The sequence below is a fragment of the Pleurodeles waltl genome, chromosome 5, assembly GCF_031143425.1.
Source record: "Pleurodeles waltl isolate 20211129_DDA chromosome 5, aPleWal1.hap1.20221129, whole genome shotgun sequence".
Classification (NCBI taxonomy): domain Eukaryota; kingdom Metazoa; phylum Chordata; class Amphibia; order Caudata; family Salamandridae; genus Pleurodeles; species Pleurodeles waltl.
The window spans coordinates 683,570,694-683,590,667 of record NC_090444.1 but is presented as its reverse complement, the minus strand read 5'-3'; the positions used below and the strand labels follow the sequence as shown (position 1 = coordinate 683,590,667).

The following is a 19,974-nucleotide window of genomic DNA, read 5'->3' as shown; positions in this document are numbered from 1 at the left end:
AATCGAAAACACACTAGTATAATTTCCTTTTCACCCTTGTCAAAAGAAGCAGTACATGACAAAGGCTATGGCTGAAACCCATAACAATCTGTTCCTTTGGTGACAAAACATGACCCCAACATTTACCTGATAGCAGAAACATTTTCAAAACTCAGACAATTGTTCAACAAATAGAGAATTTAAATAAAAATCCCATTCCCCACCTGGACTCGTATCCCATGATAGACACACAGCCAGAAAAGCAACAAAGAACAAAGGAAAATAGACTGAAAAAGATCATCCAACATTCCTGGAAACCAACTGTTCACCAGGAAGGAGAGAGGAAAGAACGGGTCTGCAAAAAGAGAAAAACAATAATTATTTAGGAAAATCTGCACAGCACATTTAACACTGAATAGCATGTTAAAACAGGGGACACAGACAAAGCATTCATCACCAACAATCCAAGTACAATTTGAATGAATGTTAAGAAGTGACATGTCTGTGTTTACCATTTCAAAGAAGCTACTAAAATTGTTAAATGTGATAGTAACCCACAATTACCAAAATGTACAAGTTTTGTGGCTCCAACCCAAGCAGGCTTAGATCTACAATGGTAGCTATGGATCCTTCTTGATTTCTAGGTTTTGTGGCATTAGAGCGACAACTGGTAGAGATCCTATTTTCAATGTACATCTTTCAGAGTTATCTGTAGCATTCAATAACTTTGATCATACCATCTAGATAAACTGCCTCAGACTTGTTTCACTCTTTATGCCAAATAACTTTTGGTCAAAGACTATCCCCCTTTCTTTGCAGTTCTATCATTTGGCACCCAAAAGACCTAAAAACATTATGTTTGAAGTGATCTATATGTTTAACTACTTTTCAACTGCTAAATTTCTAGTTTTTATATGAACGCTGACTACTCTGAGATTGGATGGCAAACTGACAGACTGAAGAATTGGCTAACAAATACATGCGTTCCAAAACTCTCAACTTGAAAGCATATTAAACCAAAGTGATAAAAATAAATGGTGGTTTTAATCCTGGAAGTGGGTCAAATACTTTCGAAGATCCCAGATTGTCTCTCAAGGTGGAGAAATAAATGCAAACAGCAGCAATATACCTTCTTAGTTGAACTTCAGCAGTTCAGCGGCCCTACATAAACTCAAACATGGTAGGCATGACTATCTCTCCCAGCCTTTCCGACTTGCAAAGGTACCTAACTATAAAGCACATTCTGTTGAAAGCATGTGAATGACCCATCAGGCTTACTTATTCTTAGCACTCAAACTCTCTTAAGCTGATTCATACTAAGAGACAGACCAGCTATGCTTGACCTGTGGGCTTGTCCCCCAACGAGAAAGATAATGAAAATGGGGAAGGATGAAGGGGCCTTATTCGGATACTGGCTGCTGCTCTATTGAACCACACTTCTCTATTTTGTCAGAAATAGAGACAATCACTTTGCTTTCAGACAAGAGCTCAAAGCATAGCTATTTCCTCTCTAATGCTCTACTTTACACAATTCTCTTTGACACATATTCTTCTATTTTTGATCATCAAAAGGCTGGTCCCAAGGGCCTACAATGAGCTCATCTAATGAAAAGCAAGCAGTGAATGTGTGTCACAAACACTACAATGGGAAAAGACCTAAGAAAACTATCTAGAGCTCTATAAGGTAAAAATATAATCTTGCTATATGAGCAAAACTGGATTCTAGTATATGTGTTTTCAGTAAAAGAAATCTTGTGCTGCACATGTCTTTGAAATTGCTAATTTCATCTCATAAGTTAATGTTAGCATTTTTGCTGACATGCCTCAATATACATGAATCACTTACTTCTATCTTGTTATAGGTCACTGAGTGGTACAGCTGCACTGCTTTATCTTACTCAGAAGTCTGATAAAGAATGCAGCGTGTAAAATCACTGTGAAGAAATCGTACTAGGGAACAGGGCAGATGAGTGATCACTGTTCCAACAATCACCTGTACATGTAATGTATGGGCAAGTCCTTACTTGTTAGTCAAGTAGGAAGGGGAATCTGACGTGTAAGTGAATGAAAGCATACCTGCCAAATGAGAAGTAGGTGTTTGAATTTCTTGTGCTAGTTATATTCTTAATATCACTGGATACAAGTAGGTGCTAGGAAATGTCACTGTAGTTTTGTAGGGCCTATCCACATGGTTTAGCCTATGAGCGAGTTTTATTTTATCCTGCAAAAATCTAAAACCTAGCTCTGATCTAGAAACATATAAAAGGTGCTGAAAAGGGAAAGTTTGCAATTAGGATAAGAAAACTGAAAACATGCTTTTGGAGGAGTACACAAAAAATTTATGAAGTTTAACAGAGAATGTGTAATGGTTGGGACTTCAATAAGGATAAACCCAGATGTAAACTGTATAGCCAACTCGAATGGTAAAATTCACTTTATTGCTTGAGCTGTTCTTGCTTCTAACATCTATTATATTTCCTGTCATTACCTGTTTGCCATGAAGCTTTCTGGACTGTCCTGAGACACTGTTTTTGTTATAACGAACTATTAAACTGTTGCTAGAATAGATCCGCTAATGGGTCAGTAAGTACGAGGTAAACATTTTATTTGGTAAGAGAGGGTATTTCCCAGTGCAGCATACCATTATAAAGTAGAAGAAGAGGCAAAAGAATGGACATCCACTTCTGTTCAATTCCCCAGTCTCTCATGGAGAATTTCCTCAAGGAATGAGCAAACAGACACTAGAAATCAAAAATGACAAGTATCAAACATGTAAAAGGATCACAATCAAGAATAAATAAAACGTTATTTAGACAGCCAAAGCAGAAATATTTATTGTAGTGGAGAAGGCTGTTAAGGTAACAATTCCTGCTCACAAAAACATAATGCAACAGCTGACCAATATTTGGAAAGATTGCTACTGGTCAAAACTAATGAGTGTCTTTTGAAGTAGAACCCAGATTGCTATTTAGCACGTCTCATGCATGAGGCATGTAAGAACCAATCTCAGCAATATCTTAAGCGCCTCTGAAGATGCAAGTGATCTGCTGCCATACTGCACCCCTGATATTTGTATTTAGTTATTTTATAACTACAAAGACAGTTGGAGGCTTAAAATGAACATTTTTTAAATCTTCGTAATAAAGCAATTACAATACTAGAAACAAGCAAGTCTCACCTGATTATTCCCCAATGCTACATCCTCCTATTTTTGGTTTACTAACAAAATATTTCTAGGCACGTAACCTGAATTTAAATGCCAAATACAAGCAGCAGTCTAGACATTCTACAGCAATGGCAAAGAGGAAAAAGGCAAAAATATTGTGGATTAAGAATGCTATAGTCCCAAATCACATGTAAGGGGTGGCCAATGAAAGGATTGCCTAGAACCGATAATATGACGGCTATTGGCACATCCACTATATGCCCCATTAGGAAAGCTGCAGATAAGGATGGAATAAGAAATGAAGGAAGCGACACAGAAAATGTAGAAGAGTGGCCAAGGCCCATCATATGGTCATACGCCTAGATCTGTAGTGTGCTCCAACCTTACAGTATTTCTAAACCTCCAAGGGCCTGAATGTTCAACATTAGAACTTGCTCAGCTATCTCTGAATATCATTGAAAGTGGTGTATCTTAGAGAACAGTGTTTATAGTGATACTACACTGATCTGTAAACAGAAAACACTACAGCAAAAATGATAGGCATTATTCACTGACAATGCACATATCCTTGGGAGGAAAGTGCCCATTTTTGGCATGATCACCGTCACACTCCCCCTTCCTGCCTCCCCCCTCTCCCCTCTCCCCTCTCCAATCCACCCCACACACACATTTTTTGCCTGATCGCTTATGCTAACATGACTGAGTGTGTGCTGGGATTCTGCTAACCAGGCCCCAGCACTTGCATGCTTTCCCTAAACTGTACCATTGCTTCCACAATTGGCACACCTCTGGCACACAGCTAGGTCCCTTGTAATAGGTACCAGTGGTACCAGAGGCCCTATGGTCAGAGAGGGTCCCCAAGGGTGCAGCACGTATTATGCCACCCTAGGGGACACCTCACCAAACACCACTGCAGTCTGTGTGTTGGTGGGGAGAAAAAGATAAAGTCGATATGGCAGCTCTCTCTGGGTGCCATGCCCAGAGACCACTGCCTGCGGCAGAGGTAAGTACCCCCTGTAGCAGGCCTTACAGCTCTAAGAGGCAGGGTGCATTATACCACGCGAGGGCATAGCTGCATGAGCAATAAACCTTACAGTGTCTAAGTCTGTTCTTTGACCCTGTAAGTGCAGTGTAGCCATATTGAGTACATGGGCTGGGAGTTTGTCATTACAAACTCCACAGCTCTATGATGGTTTCACTGGATGCTGGGAAGTTTGGTAACAAACTTCTCAGCTCAATAAACCACCACTGATGCCAGCGTTGAATTTACTGTAAAATGCACACACAGGGCATCTTAGAGATGTCCCCTGAAATTCATCCAAATCTCTAGTGTGTGGGTGATTGGTCTATGCCAGCCTGCCACCACCAGATGAGTTTCTGACCCCATTGGGTGAGAGCCTATATGCTCTCTGGAGGCACAGACAAAGCCTGCTCTGGGTGGAGGTGCTTTACACCTCCCCCTGCAGGAACAGCAACACTTGGCGGTGAGCCTCAAAGGCTCTTGTCATTTGTTTTGCTGCCTCTGGGCACTGCAGCTAGTGGAGATGCCCACCCCCTGCACCAGGCCCCACTTTTGGTAGCAGGTCCATCAGGAAGATTAGTAAACACCAGGAGGAGTGTTCATTCCAGTTGGGACCACCCTTAGGGTGCCCAGAGCCGAGGTGAACCCCTCCTGGCAGAATCCTCCATCTTGTTTTGGAGGGTGATAGCCAATAGGGTTAGGAGTGTGTCCCCCTCCCCCAAAGGAGTGGGCACAGGAAGGGTGTAACCACCCTCAGGGTCAGTAGCCATTGGCTACTGCCTTCTAACTCACTAAAACCCCTAAATCTAGTATTTAGGGGCACCCGTGAACCCTGCTCTTCAGATTCCTGGTGACCAAAAAGAAGAGGAAGGACTGAAGAGCCGCTACCACAGAGACGGCTCCAAACAACAACTGACTTGGCCCCAGCCCTACCAGCCTGTCTGCAGCCTCAAGACTCCTGCTACAAAAAGGAGACATCCTGCAGGACCAGCGACCTCTACAAACCCCCAGAGGACTGCCTGCCTAACCAAGAACCAAGATCTCCTGAGGACAGTTGCCCTGTCCACAAAGAAATCTCCAAGGACTCCAGACCCTCTCGGATCCGCAAGTCCTGCCCACTCTGCACCCAACACCCACGGCCCAAGTCCAGGTGGCCCACCAATCCAGAGAAGATACCCAGGCGATTCCGACCTTGAGACCACTTACAGACTAACACAATGATTCCTGCAGCCCAGATCCAGAGGAGCCCCCCCACCCCTGACCGTCTCCGGTGAAGATTTCCAGATGCCTAAAGGTACCCCTGCACTATCAGACCCCTGGACTTGGGGAACCCAACGACTGTCCATCAATGTCCTGTGGGCTCTCTACTTACCTGTCCAGCCATTGGTCTTCTTCAGATGACTCCCTGGACAAAGTCTGCAGCATATTTGTGACCCCAGGGTTTCTCCATTGAAAAGCATTGGGGACCTGACATTGTGTTTTTATATTGCACCCTGCCGCCCCTGTGGCACTGAGGGTGTGTGTTTGGTGCTGACCTGTGCTGATCTAACCCTCCCCCCACCTCCCCACCCCCAGGTCTGTGTCCTGAAGTCATAGGTACTTACCTGCAAGCTGTTTCTTTCTAAGAGGCCCCAGTCTCCATAGGATTCCACTGGTTGCCCAACACCAACTTTGACCTCTGCACCTGGCTGCCCTGAATTGCAGGTGGTGCCCCTTGGTGTATTCCTAAACTTTGCCCTGTGGACACCCTAATCCCTGAAGACTGGGATCATAAGTCGAGTACTTACCTGCAAACTGTGCTGTTACTTTTCCTCCCCTAGGACTACACTGCTTTCTATGACAAATTGCACTGTCTACTTTTGATATTCAAAAGTATTACTTACCTGAAAACTGTTTTATCAGTGAACTCTAAACAAAGTGTATTTGATATTTGAAAGTAATACATTCTTGAAACTGTACTTACCTGCAACAAAGATTCTTTTGTTTCCAGAAATAACGTAACAAAGTATTTTTTGACACAAACACTGGCATGGATTTAGCCATTGAGTGTGTGCCTCATTTCTTGTTTGCGTGTGTACAACAAATGCTTAGCACTACCCTCTGATAAGCCTAACTGCTCGACCACACTACGACAAAAGAAAATTAGTATTATCTAATTTAGACTCTGTAATGCCTCTGGGGATCCACTGGACTCTGTGTACACTATACCTTACTTTGGTATAGTATATACAGAGCCAGTTTCCTACACTTCCAGTTTCTGCTCATACTTTGATTGAGCAATATACATCCTTGAGAAAGGTCTGAAAAGAGGTGGTTGACTATCACAGGTAAGTTTTTATTTTAATTACTGCACACTAAATGTATGGTTTTGGTTAATTTGCTTTTAATTAGACACATTACTGAAAAGATAAACCTTCTTGACAAAATAGTAAACCATATCAGTTGCTACTTACCGTAACCATAAACGTAAGAACCACAAAAACAAATCGAAACCATATTTCCACTTGCGAAAAGGCTGGGTTGTAAGATTTCCACTGAAAAACAAATGTGTGAATATGAATAAAGAGATTCAGTGGGAACAGCAAGCAAACATGCTAAATACATAGTTCTACACAGCAGACGTTAGACTCAGTACATACTTATTTAAAGAGCATGGAAGGGCACACTTTGCCAAAAGAAATTGCCCTTTAACATTTCTGTGCTCTGTGTACTTTAGGAACATTATGTGCAACTTTGTTTGAACAGTTAACTCCATGAGATCGGTGTCAGAAGGCTTGGGGATAGTAAGCCTGTTTTAAAGCAAACTATTGTTTTACTGCTCAGAGTGAGAGAAGGAAGACATGTTAATGAAAGTAATTGTTTTACAGTAGTTCATAAATTCCCTTATCTTAACACAAGAAAACATCACCACCTCATAATGAAAGTGGAGACTATGCTGTACAAAGGTATTTTACAAAAGCAATGGCAAAGCCAAGAGGTCTGGGGCTGGCTGCCAGCCTTTTGACTTTGTTGAAGCTTGTTTTGTTTTAAGGCTTTTCCAGAACTTTGTTGGAAAACCTGCCGGGCCTGCCTCAATCCAAAACGGACAATGGTTAAAAATCAAAAAATATTCTTTAGTCTCAAAACCAATTATTGCTGTGATAGTCCCTGGCACTGAAATGAACCACTTTGTGTGTGGATGTGCTCCATGTGCAGCAGAAGAATGTAGTCATAGCAGTGAAGTTAGGCAATGGTTGCCTCACTGCCCATATGCAGGTGTGGTAGGAAGAAAAGCGTGAGTGACCCAATTACAGACCAATGTGTGAAGAAGGATGGCTGAAAACCCATGTAACAAGGGATATTATGCATATAATTCTAGTAAAATTAAAAAGTGTTAGCTAACGTCAGACGTAACAATATTATGAAGGATTCACAGCTGTTCTCTTACGTGTGCTTAGCTCTACCCTATTAAGTGGCCTACCTGTCTTATACTTCAGTTTTAATATTGACAGCTGACCAGAAGCAGTAGCTAGGAAGCATATCATCAAGTGCAGAATTTGGAGAAGAGGGGACCAGACCAGAAATCACAACAGCAAACTCAGAATGACTATCTCGTCAAATGGCGGTCCACAAAATGTATGCCATCCGGGTGACTGCCCTACAAATCTCAACAGAAGTGTGGTGTGGAAAGCAATACAAGCCGTCCATGCACTTGAGGAGCTGGTAAAATACTCATGATGTTTAGTTCTTTGCGTGATATGGTAAAGTTAGATGTAGAAGATACAGAAGGAAATTAAGGGGCAGAACATTTCTGCCAAGGATAACTTCATCAAAGAGAGAGGTGTAGTTACACATCTTGGTGAAACAGATGAAGTCACTGCATATCTCACATTTTGTGTACATTATAATTCCCCTACAAGAGATTATACATGGTTAATAAGGAAATCTGAGCATGAAATATTAAAGACAGTCAGGTGTGTCTATGTTAAAGAGCATTTACAGTGCAGGGGTCGCTAGGAGCTGGAGGTCATGTACAAGGATGATTGTGGGGTGGTTTTCCAAATCCAATATAAACGGTCATAGTAATTTAATATAGTAGAAAAGGATTCACCAACACTGTAACAACTATGTTCATCTTTCCATGAGGATATTGTACCCTTACTAGAAACAAAAAATGAAATCGGTCTTAATGTCTCCTACTCAAGAAGGGTAGGATGAGGCACCTGTAGAAGCTGATGGAGCATAAAATACAACCATTGGCAAAGCCAAGGTCTGGTTTTGTGTCCCGAATCAAGGGTTAAAAAGATCTGCTGTTGTAAAAAAAATATTGATTTCTGTGTACAATGCACGTATGAGATAAACAATTTAATGTGTGATTATTCAAAATACTTCTTGAGGTGAAAAATACTCCATAAGTGGTAGAAAGATACACCAAACAGCCAATTGCAGGAGATTGGCAAAAATAGTCTCTTCGGCAGAGCCAAAAGCCTCTACATGTATATATAAAAGGAATGGTAATAATAGGTAATAACACCTACACTGTCAAATCAGAACTAGAAACATACACAGAGCATTTAGGATTTGTATATCAAAAAGTGTGCTTGTTGGGACTTGTGGCAAGGATCTTACTACTCTTGTGACTCACTGGCACAGAGTACAGACTTAGCAAATCTCCCCACCATTTTTCACTTTACTTATGTGTGCTATAGTTATAAAGCTGTGCATACTGACCAAGGATCAAAATACTCATAACATTTAGAAATAGCCACAATACTTTAAGGAATGGCATCAAGGATTCCATTCCTGGGTACTTTTCTAAAGCAGATTCTTACTCCTTAACTCGTTTTGGATCTTTAAACAGATTTGTAAAATGTTTTCCCATTTTTCTGACCTAATGCTGAGCTGATTTTGTTAAATTCCCTGCAGCACCCTGTTCCTGTTTTCGTCTTTTTTTACTCTGACCCGGAAGATGTACTTTCATTCCCAGAGGTTGGCTATTTGATTCCCTAGTCACTCCTGCGTCTTACAGTAAGGAAGAACCAAGGACCCTAAAAAGGCAGGATTACATTTATAGTACTTCCAGTAATCCCACAACAAGGCTTCTTTCTCATTACCAAAATGAGGTATCCTGGAAGTGAAGGGATGAGAAAGAAACGGTTGCAATGATGCTCTTCAACAAAAAGAACGTGTACACGAATGGGCATGTACACCTTACCAACCTGTCACCACAACATCTCCATGCAAAACTTTTCAGAGAAGTATTTTTCTAGGGCTCGCTGTACATCTACAAGGTGAAGCAATGGTATTTTCAGTTGAGGAATATGGCAAGTAATCTAACAGGAATGGTCCCACTTCGGAATTACCAGGGAAATCATATCCAGTAATACTCCCTTTCAAGGCTGTATTGACTCTGATGCCTGTAAAAACACCACACAAGCGGTCAAATATGTTAATCTTTGGGTAATGCTGAGGATCATAGCCCAAGGCTATAATACAGGGCCAATTTACAGATAGTATGCATACCATCCAGGGAATGTTAAAGTGACACCTTCAGATCTAGGACTACTAGGCGCATAAAGTAATGTGGAGCCCAGACTCCCATTGTCTTTTGGCCAAAGACCAAGCACAAATGTTTTGGCTATCCGGGTTATAGCCAAGTTGGTCCTGAGAGAGGTAAGGAAGCTTCCTAAAAGTGTTGCATATGAGACGCGTTACTGGACCAAACCACAAAATGAAGACCTTTTTTACACTGGCTGTATTGAGGGCAAATGTGTTGGACTGTCATTATTAGATTGATTCCAAAAGGCTGCTACACTGAGGAAATCTCACCTGAAGTCTGGGCTTTGTGTATTTCATGACACTGAAGACAAGTCTCTGGAACTACCATGTTGATGTATGCTGACATGGAATAAAGTTTGACATGACCTCCAAATGAAATTCCTGAGGGAAATAAAACTTTGTCCATAAAGCTGCTCTTATTTATTGGACTTTCTTTGATAGTATCAAGGATTCACAAGGAATCAAAAGATGAAGAATCTTCACAACCAATGGAGGTCTACACTTGTCTTTTCCAGGTTCCAGCAATACAGAGCCAGCTATCCATTATATATATATATCTCTCACCCTGTTCCACCAAAAAACAATCATGGCATTCAGAAGCTTGTTCAAAGACCCCAGAGGCCACGCTAAGACATTTTGTACTGGGAGGAGCCAGTCAAACAAGAGGAATTATATTCAGCAATTTTCTAGGATGGACAGTATAGGTAGCTATTAAAAAGGTCGAAAATCATCTCTTGCAGTGAGCTAGCTGAGCCCCAAAATGCCACATCCTCTGGTGCAAATCCAAAGCCAGAGGTGCAGTGTGAAATGGAGAGGAAGAGAAACACAGTCGCTGAGGTACCGTAAGAGGAGACACTGGCAGTTTGAACCCTCTTGTCGCACTATAGAAAGACAGGTGTGTGCTGCCCCAGGCCACAAATACAGTGCATACCAGTACCCTGAAAGCTCAGTCGGAGACCCCACCAAATAAAACAGCCTTTGGGGGTGTTTTCCTTGGCAGGAGCACTGTGGTACTGAGGCACACTGGGTTACATGGACACAAAGGGAAGCAGGGGAGGGGCACTCAAGTGCATGTAGTGAGAATACAGACCAAACCTTGAACCCCTCTGCTCCCCATGCCAGATGATAACCAACCAATAAGAAAGTAAAAATAAATATATAAGTCATCTGACTAAGAAATGGAGAGACCACACTCATCAAGGGCAATTAACATAAGAGAGGAGTAAAGATATTTGTGTTCCTCTCATGGGTCTTCTTCCTCACTGATCATACAGGATGAGACTCAGGACCAATCAGAGACTGAAGGCCTCCCCCACCTCACATGCATGGCATCCCAAATTATAGTGTTTTTACAGGAACTGTAAATGACCTCAAGGTGAAATTAAAAACCTATATCTTCTCCAGAACAGGCCTTTAATAGCTTATGGTCAAAATGGAAAAAGATTTGGATGCTGCTCCACACATGACAAATGTTGAGATCAGATTGAAAACTTTGTTAATGCTGCCAAGACTTTGTAAAGGTTGCAGGACTGACTTCTCATCCACAGTTAATTTAGGTAACATGTTCTAGCTAATAGCAAATGAGGCCCAAGCCACAAAAATCAAAATCCGGGGTATGTCTACACCTCCTGAGGAGAGTTATCTGAGAAAAAAGGTTCAGCACTTCTGTCACAGAGTGGACCTTGAAGAGGCGCCAGAGAACATCTACTGGCTATTAAATGTTCTGAGAATAAGAAAGCAGATTTGAGAACGGGTCTGGTAGAGCTGAGAGATGCAAGACAGAGGGAGTCAGTCACTGAAGCCGAGGCCAAAAAGAAAGATTAGATCAAAAACAGCTCCACATCTTTCCAGGTGTGAGTTTGTCAACTTTAAGTTTCTGGCAGACTGCAGGCCATTACAAAGGAGCCAATGGAACTGTGGGTTAAAGCCTTGTTATAGTTTCTCGCACAGCTGAGGGCGTGTGGTGCCAAAGTTTTTATGTTTTTAGATCCAGGACTACCAAAACATATCTTAGCTCCATAACAGAGAGTCATAGAGGTTCGAATTAGGGTTGAGCTTGGAACAGACGGAGTCTAGGTAGTAGATTTGTTGCTTGTTCCTAGTGAGAAATGGTCTGAACTATTTTCCATAAATTTAAGGCTGATGTTACATGGTACAGCAGCAAATTTGTTGTACTGCGCATATAGCTGTTCAGAGATTCCAGAGTTAATGCATTTTAATTTTGGATCCTGGTGTTTGTTTCTTTCTACCCCTAGATTTCAACAAAAGGTAGTTTGGTAGGGCATAGTCAAATGCATTGATCACCTTGATGAGAAGTATATATCCAAACCTTTTTTATGGTCGATTTTCAAAGATGGTGATTGTCACTTGGGGTTGAGGATGTTGGCCAGATAACAGTGTATTTTCAGTGGCTGATAATTTCACTGAATAAAAATGATTTAATCCTACGAATGGTTTCCGGGACCCTTATTTGTTTGATCTCTATGAATTACAGACAACAAGAACCACAGATTCTTTCACATGAGTCAACAACAACAAAGGTCAAACACTTACAAACCTCCAGGCTCCCAGAACCTGGCTGGGAGTGAAGCAAAGAGGCAATCATGCAAATCCTGTTTTTGTACATAAAGGTTCTTGCAAGACTATCAAATGGACTAAAATGGAATATTATGCAACCACCCAATGCAGCTTTCCTGACTTGTAGCACACAAGGAAAGGAGGGTACATTTTATTCAGATAATTTACTTACCAGACTTCTAACTTATGCAAATCTGATATCTCAAATTGTGAAGGGATCCTGAAGTGAATATGGACTGAGAAAGCTGCCAGGCTTGAAAAATTAGATTCTATATTTCGGAATGGAATAATGTCAGTGTAGATAAAGCCAACTTAATAGTATTAAAAGCCTTGCCTGTGATTACTCTGTATTTCAGAGTAGAAGCTTACCATCTGGGGAAAGTCATCAATGGCAATTAATGTATTCTAATGTGGCTGCTCTAAGTAAAATATCTAATACCTGGCTTGTCTGTGCACAGAAAGAGACGGAAAATGCAGGCAAAATGACTGACTATTAAGACATTTAATTGGGCTGCCTCCTCTCCCTTTGACAATGTAGAGATTAACCCTGCAATGTGTTGTAAGAGGATTACCCTCCTTTTCTGCTTCATGACATATGTGTACACTCCGGGCAACCATGGTAACACCAGTATTTAAAACTACTCGGACAACAGACTTTTTTTTTTTATTTGTCTCGCAATGTTTCATTCCTAATTCTCCTGAAAACATCAGGCCCTTGCGTTTCTAAACAACATATATAAATTAACACAGTGAACGCCAACGCAACGGAGGCTTGCACAAAGGAGATTACAATTTCTCCCTTCAAGATATTTGGAAGAAAAGGCAAGAATTGAGGTTTGTCCTTGCTAATACCATAATGAACAAGGAATGTTTTCTAACAGATAGCTGATGCCTTTGCGAAAATACTATTGCTTTGTTCCAAAGATCAGTGCTGGAATGTTCCAATAGTTTATCAAGTAGACTGACAATTTTCTTGATGGGAAGTTTCTGCTTTTAAATCTGTGTATCCCACAATTTAAAATCACTATTATCACACCTAAAGTGTCTGCTCTAGAGTGTTTAGGATGAAGTATATATAGACCATGGCTTTTTGGAAGTAGGGGAATCTTTCTAACAACCAAAAGGCTATCAATGTTTTGTTGGGAAAGTCAACCCATTTCTCCACAAGCTGGGGACATACACTTGGGCCTAAAGTAGGTTACTTGGCTGGTTTATGAAGAGGCCGATCAGCACTTTTGGAAGGACAGACTGCTATCTCCTCTCCTTCCATATTGTAGGAAGCTGGCTCTGTATATACTATCTCAAAGTGTGCACAGAGTCCAACGGTTCCCCTTAGAGGTTGATAGTGGCAAAATTATAGAATACTAATGCTCTATTTTGTGGTAGTGTGGTCGAGCAGTAGGCTTATCAGAGGGTAGTGTTAAGGATTTGTTGTACACACACACAGGCAATAAATGAGAACACACACTCAAAGACGTAACTCCAGGCCAATAGGTTTTTATATAGAAAAATATTTTCTTAATTTATTTTAGAACCACAAGATTCAGAATTTAGGTAAGTACATACATTGTAAGGTACTTGACACATGTAAGTATGGAACTTTGAATGAAAACAGTAATGTACACAGTTTTGGTAAAAATGGCAAATAGCCATTTTAAAAGTGGACATTGCAAAAATCAACAGTTCCTGGGGGAGGTAAGTAATAGTTAGTTTCTCAGGTAAGTAACCACTTACAAGTTCAGTCTCCGGGGCATAGGCAGCCGACCACTGGGGTTTCGAGTCAACCCCAAACACCCAGGACCAGCAACACAGGGCCGGTCAGGTGCAGAGGTCAAAGTAGGGGCCAAATAGCATAGGTGCCTATGGAGAACAGGGGTGCTCTGGTTCCGGTCTGCAAGCAGGTAAGTACCTGCGTCCTCTGGGAGTAGACCAGGGGGGTTTTGTAGAGCACTGGGGGGGGGTCCCCAAAAAGGCACATAAAATACACCCTCAGCAGCACAGGGCGGGCCAAGTGCAGTGTGCAAAGTAGGTGTTGAGTTGTAGACAGGAATCAATGGAGAGACCCAAGGGTCACTCTAGCGATGTAGGCAGGGCACAGGGGGGCTTCTCAGGCCAGCCACCGACTGGACTAGGAAGAGGGCTGCCTGCTAGTCACTTCTGCACTGGTAGTTGGTTCCTCTCGGTCCTGGGGGCTGCGGTTACAGTGCTTCTTCCAGGCGTCGGGTTCCTTTGTTACTGAGCAGTCGCGGTCAGGTGGATCCTCTGGATCCTCTCTGCAGGTGTCGCTGTGGGGGTGCAGGGAGGTCGACTCAGGGTGTCCACGTCGTTGGAGTCACCTGGGGGTCCTCTCTGCGGTGTTGGTTCTTCTGGAAACGAGCTGGGGGTGTCGGGTGCAGAGTGTGAAGGCTCACGCTTCTGGAGTGAGGCTGGAGTCTCTTTAAAGATGGTTTCTTTGTTGCAGTTTTGGACAGAGCCACTGTCCACTGGTGTTTCTTGGTCCTTTAGGTGCAGGTCAGTCCTATGAGTCCTCCGAGGTTGCTGGTCCCGCTGGATGCGTCGCTGTGCAGGTTCTCTGAGTCTGGAGACAGGCCGGACGGGCTGGGGCCAAGTCATTTGTTGTCTCCGTCATATCTGCGGGGCTTTCAAGTCAGCAGTCCTTGTTGCAGAAATCTGATTTCCAGGGTTCAGGGTCGACCCTAAATACTCAATTTAGCAGTGTGTTTTGGTCTGGGGGTGGGGGAGTTACACCCTCTTTGTGCCTCCTCCCTGTGGGGAGGGGGGCACATCCCTAATCCTATTGGGGGAGTCCTCCAAAGCAAGATGGAGGAATTCCTAAGGTAGGGGTCACCTCAGCTCAGGACACCTTAGGGGCTGTCCTGACTGGTGGGTGACTCCTCATTGTTTTTCTCATTATCTCCTCCGGACTTGCCGCCAAAAGTGGGGGCTGTGTCCGGAGGGGCAAGCATCTCCACTAGCTTGAGTACTCTGGGGCGCTGTAACACCAGGCTTGAGCCTTGGAGGCTCACCACCAGGTGTTATAGTTCCAGCAGGGGGAGGTGAGAAGCACCTCCACCCAGTACAGGCTTTGTACCTGGCCACAGAGTGACAAAGCCGCTCATTCCATGTGACCAGAAACCCGTCTGGATGTGGCAGGCTGGCACAAACTGGTCAGCCTAACACTACTAGTTGCACTGGTATTCAGGGGGCTTCTCTGAGATGCCCTCTGTGTGTATTTTTCTCTGTGTGCATTTCTTTTTTTAAATCCCACACTGGCATTAGTGGGGATTTATTGTGCTGAGAAGTTTGATACCAACCTTCCCAGAATTCTGTAGAGTTCGTATTTGACACACTCCCTGACCATATACTCCTTATGGCTACCCTGCACTTGCAATGTCTACAATTTGGATTAGACACTGTAGGGGCATAGTGCTTGTGCAACTATGCCCTCGCCTGTGGTATATTGCACCCTGCCTTAGGGCTGAAGGCCTGCTAGTGGGGTGACCTACCTATGCCACAGGCAGTGGGTTGTGGGCATGGCACTCTGAGGGACTGCCAGGTCGACTTAGTCATTTTCTCCCCAACAGCACACACAAGCTGTGAGGCAGTGTGCACGTGCTGAGTGAGGAGTCCCCAGGGTGGCATGATACATGCTGCAGCCCTTAGAGACCTTCCCTGGCCACAGGGCCCTTGGTACCAGGGGTACCATTTACAAGGGATTTATCTGGTGCCAGGGCTGTGCCAATTATGGAGACAAAGGTACAGTTTAGGGAAAGAACACTGGTGCTGGTGCCTGGTTAGCAGGGTCCCAGCACACTTTCAATCATAACTAGCAGCAACAAAAGCCAAAACGTTAGGGAGTAATCATGCTATGAGAAGCATTTTCCTACACATGTTATCGATATCCAATATTTAAGGTCAGAGTGTCAAATTGGTTTTATTTTTTACATTGAAAAATCTATCTGCGGCTAAAGGAAACCTGTTAGTTCAATACGTCAACATAATCCTAGCATTCCACTTAACATATATTTATCATATATCAATACAAAATATTTTTAAATTAAAAAAACAAATTTCAGAGATCATTTACATTTGTTCACCTGATTTTCGCCATAACTCGGCCACTTTTGGAGATTCCCACTACTTCAGGGAAAAAAGCTCTGTACTGTACGACAGCCCTGAGGCACTTATGTGATTGTATACAGCCCAAATGTTTAAGGTAATTTCTCGTACAATGTGTTGGGTGTGATAGCTCCAACTGAATCATCCCTACGGCTACCTCCCATGAACCCCACTATGCCTCTTCCCAGCATTGTTCATCTATGGTCCCCACATCCATTTTCCATTCAGCTTTTGCAGGACATAAGAGAGATTTTAATCAGCATTTTTTACATTTGCAAGATCGTTTACACTCAAAAGGCACCATTCTATAGTAGAGTATTCTCGAAAGTTGATCACGCTATCTTTATTTCTCTCCAGAGCATTTTTCAACTGTGCATACTTTAAAACCTGGGAATTAAAAAACTTATGAGCAACTTAAACCATACTCCTTCCCTAATTTGCTCATAACTTTTAATTTCAGCTGTACCCCTGTTGTCCTCAACCCTAGAGATCCCTGTTATGTACCATTTTTGGAAATCATCTAGAGATGTAAGCTCTTTTAAGATCTGGCTATTCCAGAAAGGACTTCCCTTTGCAATGGTACTCCCGCCCCCTTCCACAGCCTGTCATGCGTGAGGCAGCACTCTATGCCATTCCCAGTACCCCTTGTGGCCTCCAACAGTGTGTGTGATTGGACTCCCTCCATAGGCCTATGCTAGGTAATCTTCTTTCCATGGCATCTTGGTCGATTGGTAGACACAGTCATGTAGCAGGAGAGAACACTCAGTCACTTAAAAACGCAAGCACCAACTGTAGTATCCTACTTGCATGAAAAAAGGCAGGTGGCAAAAAAAAAAGAAAGAAAAAAAACCCAGTTTATTTTGCAGCACGTGCTGGCATCACATCAGGGGCATTATTTTGTAAATCACAACGTTGTCCAATAAAGAATGTGGTAGTTTCTGCCAATATGTCGCATCGTCCTTAAAGTTTTCCACTGTCCCTGACAAGTTACGCTTATAACACTAATCAATGTTCCTCGTTATATACATCTCAGGAACTGGAAACCTGATGTTATTGCTCACAATGGACAGTGAAAGCCTGCCATTGAAACACAGTATGTCAAGGGATACAGAGTCGACTTCTGCAAATAAATGCAGAACTCTCCATATACTCAAAACACCCAAGTACCAAGCCGACTGGGTTCACCAAGCAAAACAGCATATCATCTACGCAGAGCAAGACCCTGGAGTTCAAATCACACTCCAAGTTCAGTCCCTTAATGACAGAATCCCTCCTAAGCCACCATGAAAATGCTTTCACTATCAAGCAAATGGGACAGGGGACAGTGGGTTTCCCTGCTGGATCTGAAAGTCAAGTTCAAATGGTGTCAACAACACCCAGATACCTCTGGTGCCACTCAGTGGCATAGAATAATTTGACCCAGCTGATCAAGCCTGCTCCGAAACCCAACCTCTTAAGCACAACAAACAAAAAGCACCATTCAAATGAATCACCACATGAAGTGAAACAAAACACTGTTAGTTCAGAAACTGAGTATGTAAGTTCCAGGGTTATATGTAACCTGCTGGGGTTGTACGTTCTTGCATGACTTAGAATGATGACAGACTAATGTGGATGTATCAGTGAATCTATATAGGTTTAGTTTCTGTTAGCCGACACTTTAGTTAGCATTTTAGTTTTCACATTAAAAAAAGTATTAGCCTAGATGAGGCGCAATCGTCTAGCGGCTTACTAGGCTTTCAACCAATGTTATTGTAGCCACATGTAAGTCCAGGATCCACTACAGTTCTTTGCCTCAGTTTCTGATTGGTGATATTTCTGAAAAAGTAGTAGGACAGTTCTGATGGAAACCTTGTCGAGTACCATCCCTGTCTGCAGTTGTGATATTGCCACAGCCTACTCCTCAACATGTAGGTCTAACTATCTGTCAAGCACACACATTTGGATCTTGGAGCTCTGTCCATTTGAAGTCAGGATCTGCACAAGTCTGTATAATAAGCATCACAGATCTCGCTAAAGCTGCATTAACGAACACCCTCATAATCCCCATGTCTGTAATCTCATGAACCCATCTAAATGTCATGACTTTTGTGAAGCCAGACAAGCAACCTGGATGCCTTGTTGCCCACCTCTCAGAGATATCTTTGCTTGCAGAGATGTGTTCTTAGCCACACTTTCAATCGGTGTTCTCTATTCTTCCTGCTTGACTACTAAACATCAACATATTTGATGCACGTCATTCCGTAGGTATTCTCTTTCTAGCTTGAGTATGTGTGTTCCAAACCGGAGTCCAAAATCTCGCTGGCCATGTCCCAGAAAGCATATGCTTAGTGGTCTAAGAGAGATTACATTTATTAACCTCGGTGCGAAGCTGCAACAATGAAAAATACATTTGCCAAAGGCACAAATTTATTTAGATTCTCTAGCTGGGGTTGCTGGGTGATGAGGGGTAATGGGGCTGGTCTGAAAGGAAACAGGTTTCACCTTACTGGTCAAGGCCTGTAAAATGAAACTTGGTTTTGATCAGGTAGCCATCAGAGTATCTGTGAGGATAGCATTAAATGGGAGCAAAGGTTTCTGATGTTGGTGGCCCAGGCTGCAGAATTTCTGTCAAAACATTTGTTTCAGTTTAAAATAAGACAGCTGTAACTCTAGTACCTTGCCTCCCCTTCAAACCACTACAGCAAATAAAACACTTTATTTCATTGGTGGCCCATGTGGCGAGTTAAGCTCTGCCTGGGGGGAGATATCAAGCCTACTGCAATTTTTTGTTTTTGTTTTTAATAAGTATAAGGAACGACGTGAAAGTCATCTCTCTCACCATCATCATCAATATCCAGAGGTGCACAATGATCTGTCAATAGTGCAAGAGTCTGAACCAGAAAGAAAACGGAGCCCCTGCAGATAGCTGTGATGTGTTACTAAATCAGAATAAGACTGCATGACAACTGGTTGCGCTTTTGTAATTTCACAGCGTGGCACTGGTTAGCCAAGCTGCCGTCTTTTCAGAAATCGGTCCAGGAGCATCAACTGGTGTCACTAACAGTGTCGGGCTGCAGGAACAGATATGGGTCTCTAGGCCAGAAGGAAGCCTATGTAGGCACTGTAATGGACCCACCGGAGGGTACCTGACTGAATGTCTCTGGTATTCTATGGGGCCCAAAGGCTCGCCAAAGGGTTTGAGAAATACCCTGAAAACTTCGAAGGGATGGAAGTTCAACAATGGCTGGGGAACTCCAGTGTATCAGGACCAATTAAGGAACTGGTTTCATGGCCAGTAACAGAGGGAGCACTACTTAATTCTTTACACCTTTGTGCCTTCTCTTTGGAGTCAGAGGGGCGGGATGGGTTCAAATCCAACTTTGCTTTCTTATACTTGCACTTGGACTTCAATTTACCCTAAGCTTTTGAGTATGCCGTGGTGAAGTGGAGGAAATGAGGGAAACCCCAGTAACTTGAAGTGGGGGTGTGCTCTTTGCGTACAGTGAGAATTCTCCTTGTTGGCAACATACAACTTTGCTTCCCGGTCTCGATTTCACCACGGGTGCATTTATCACACGTCTTCAACGTTGTG

General features: G+C 42.8%; 1 protein-coding gene across 2 annotated transcripts in view; it reads right to left on the bottom strand.

The window, feature by feature from the left end:
- The window catches only part of TMEM181 (transmembrane protein 181), a 373,980-nt gene that overhangs the window by 125,533 nt on the left and 228,473 nt on the right, over nucleotides 1-19,974 (bottom strand). For both annotated transcript variants that reach the window (XM_069234585.1, XM_069234586.1), the window contains exons 7-9: nucleotides 6,620-6,700; nucleotides 2,621-2,720; nucleotides 204-334 (exon numbers count right to left, since the gene is read on the bottom strand). In XM_069234585.1, coding sequence (XP_069090686.1) covers nucleotides 204-334; nucleotides 2,621-2,720; nucleotides 6,620-6,700 — 312 coding nt within the window. The remainder of the gene's footprint in view (nucleotides 1-203; nucleotides 335-2,620; nucleotides 2,721-6,619; nucleotides 6,701-19,974) is intronic.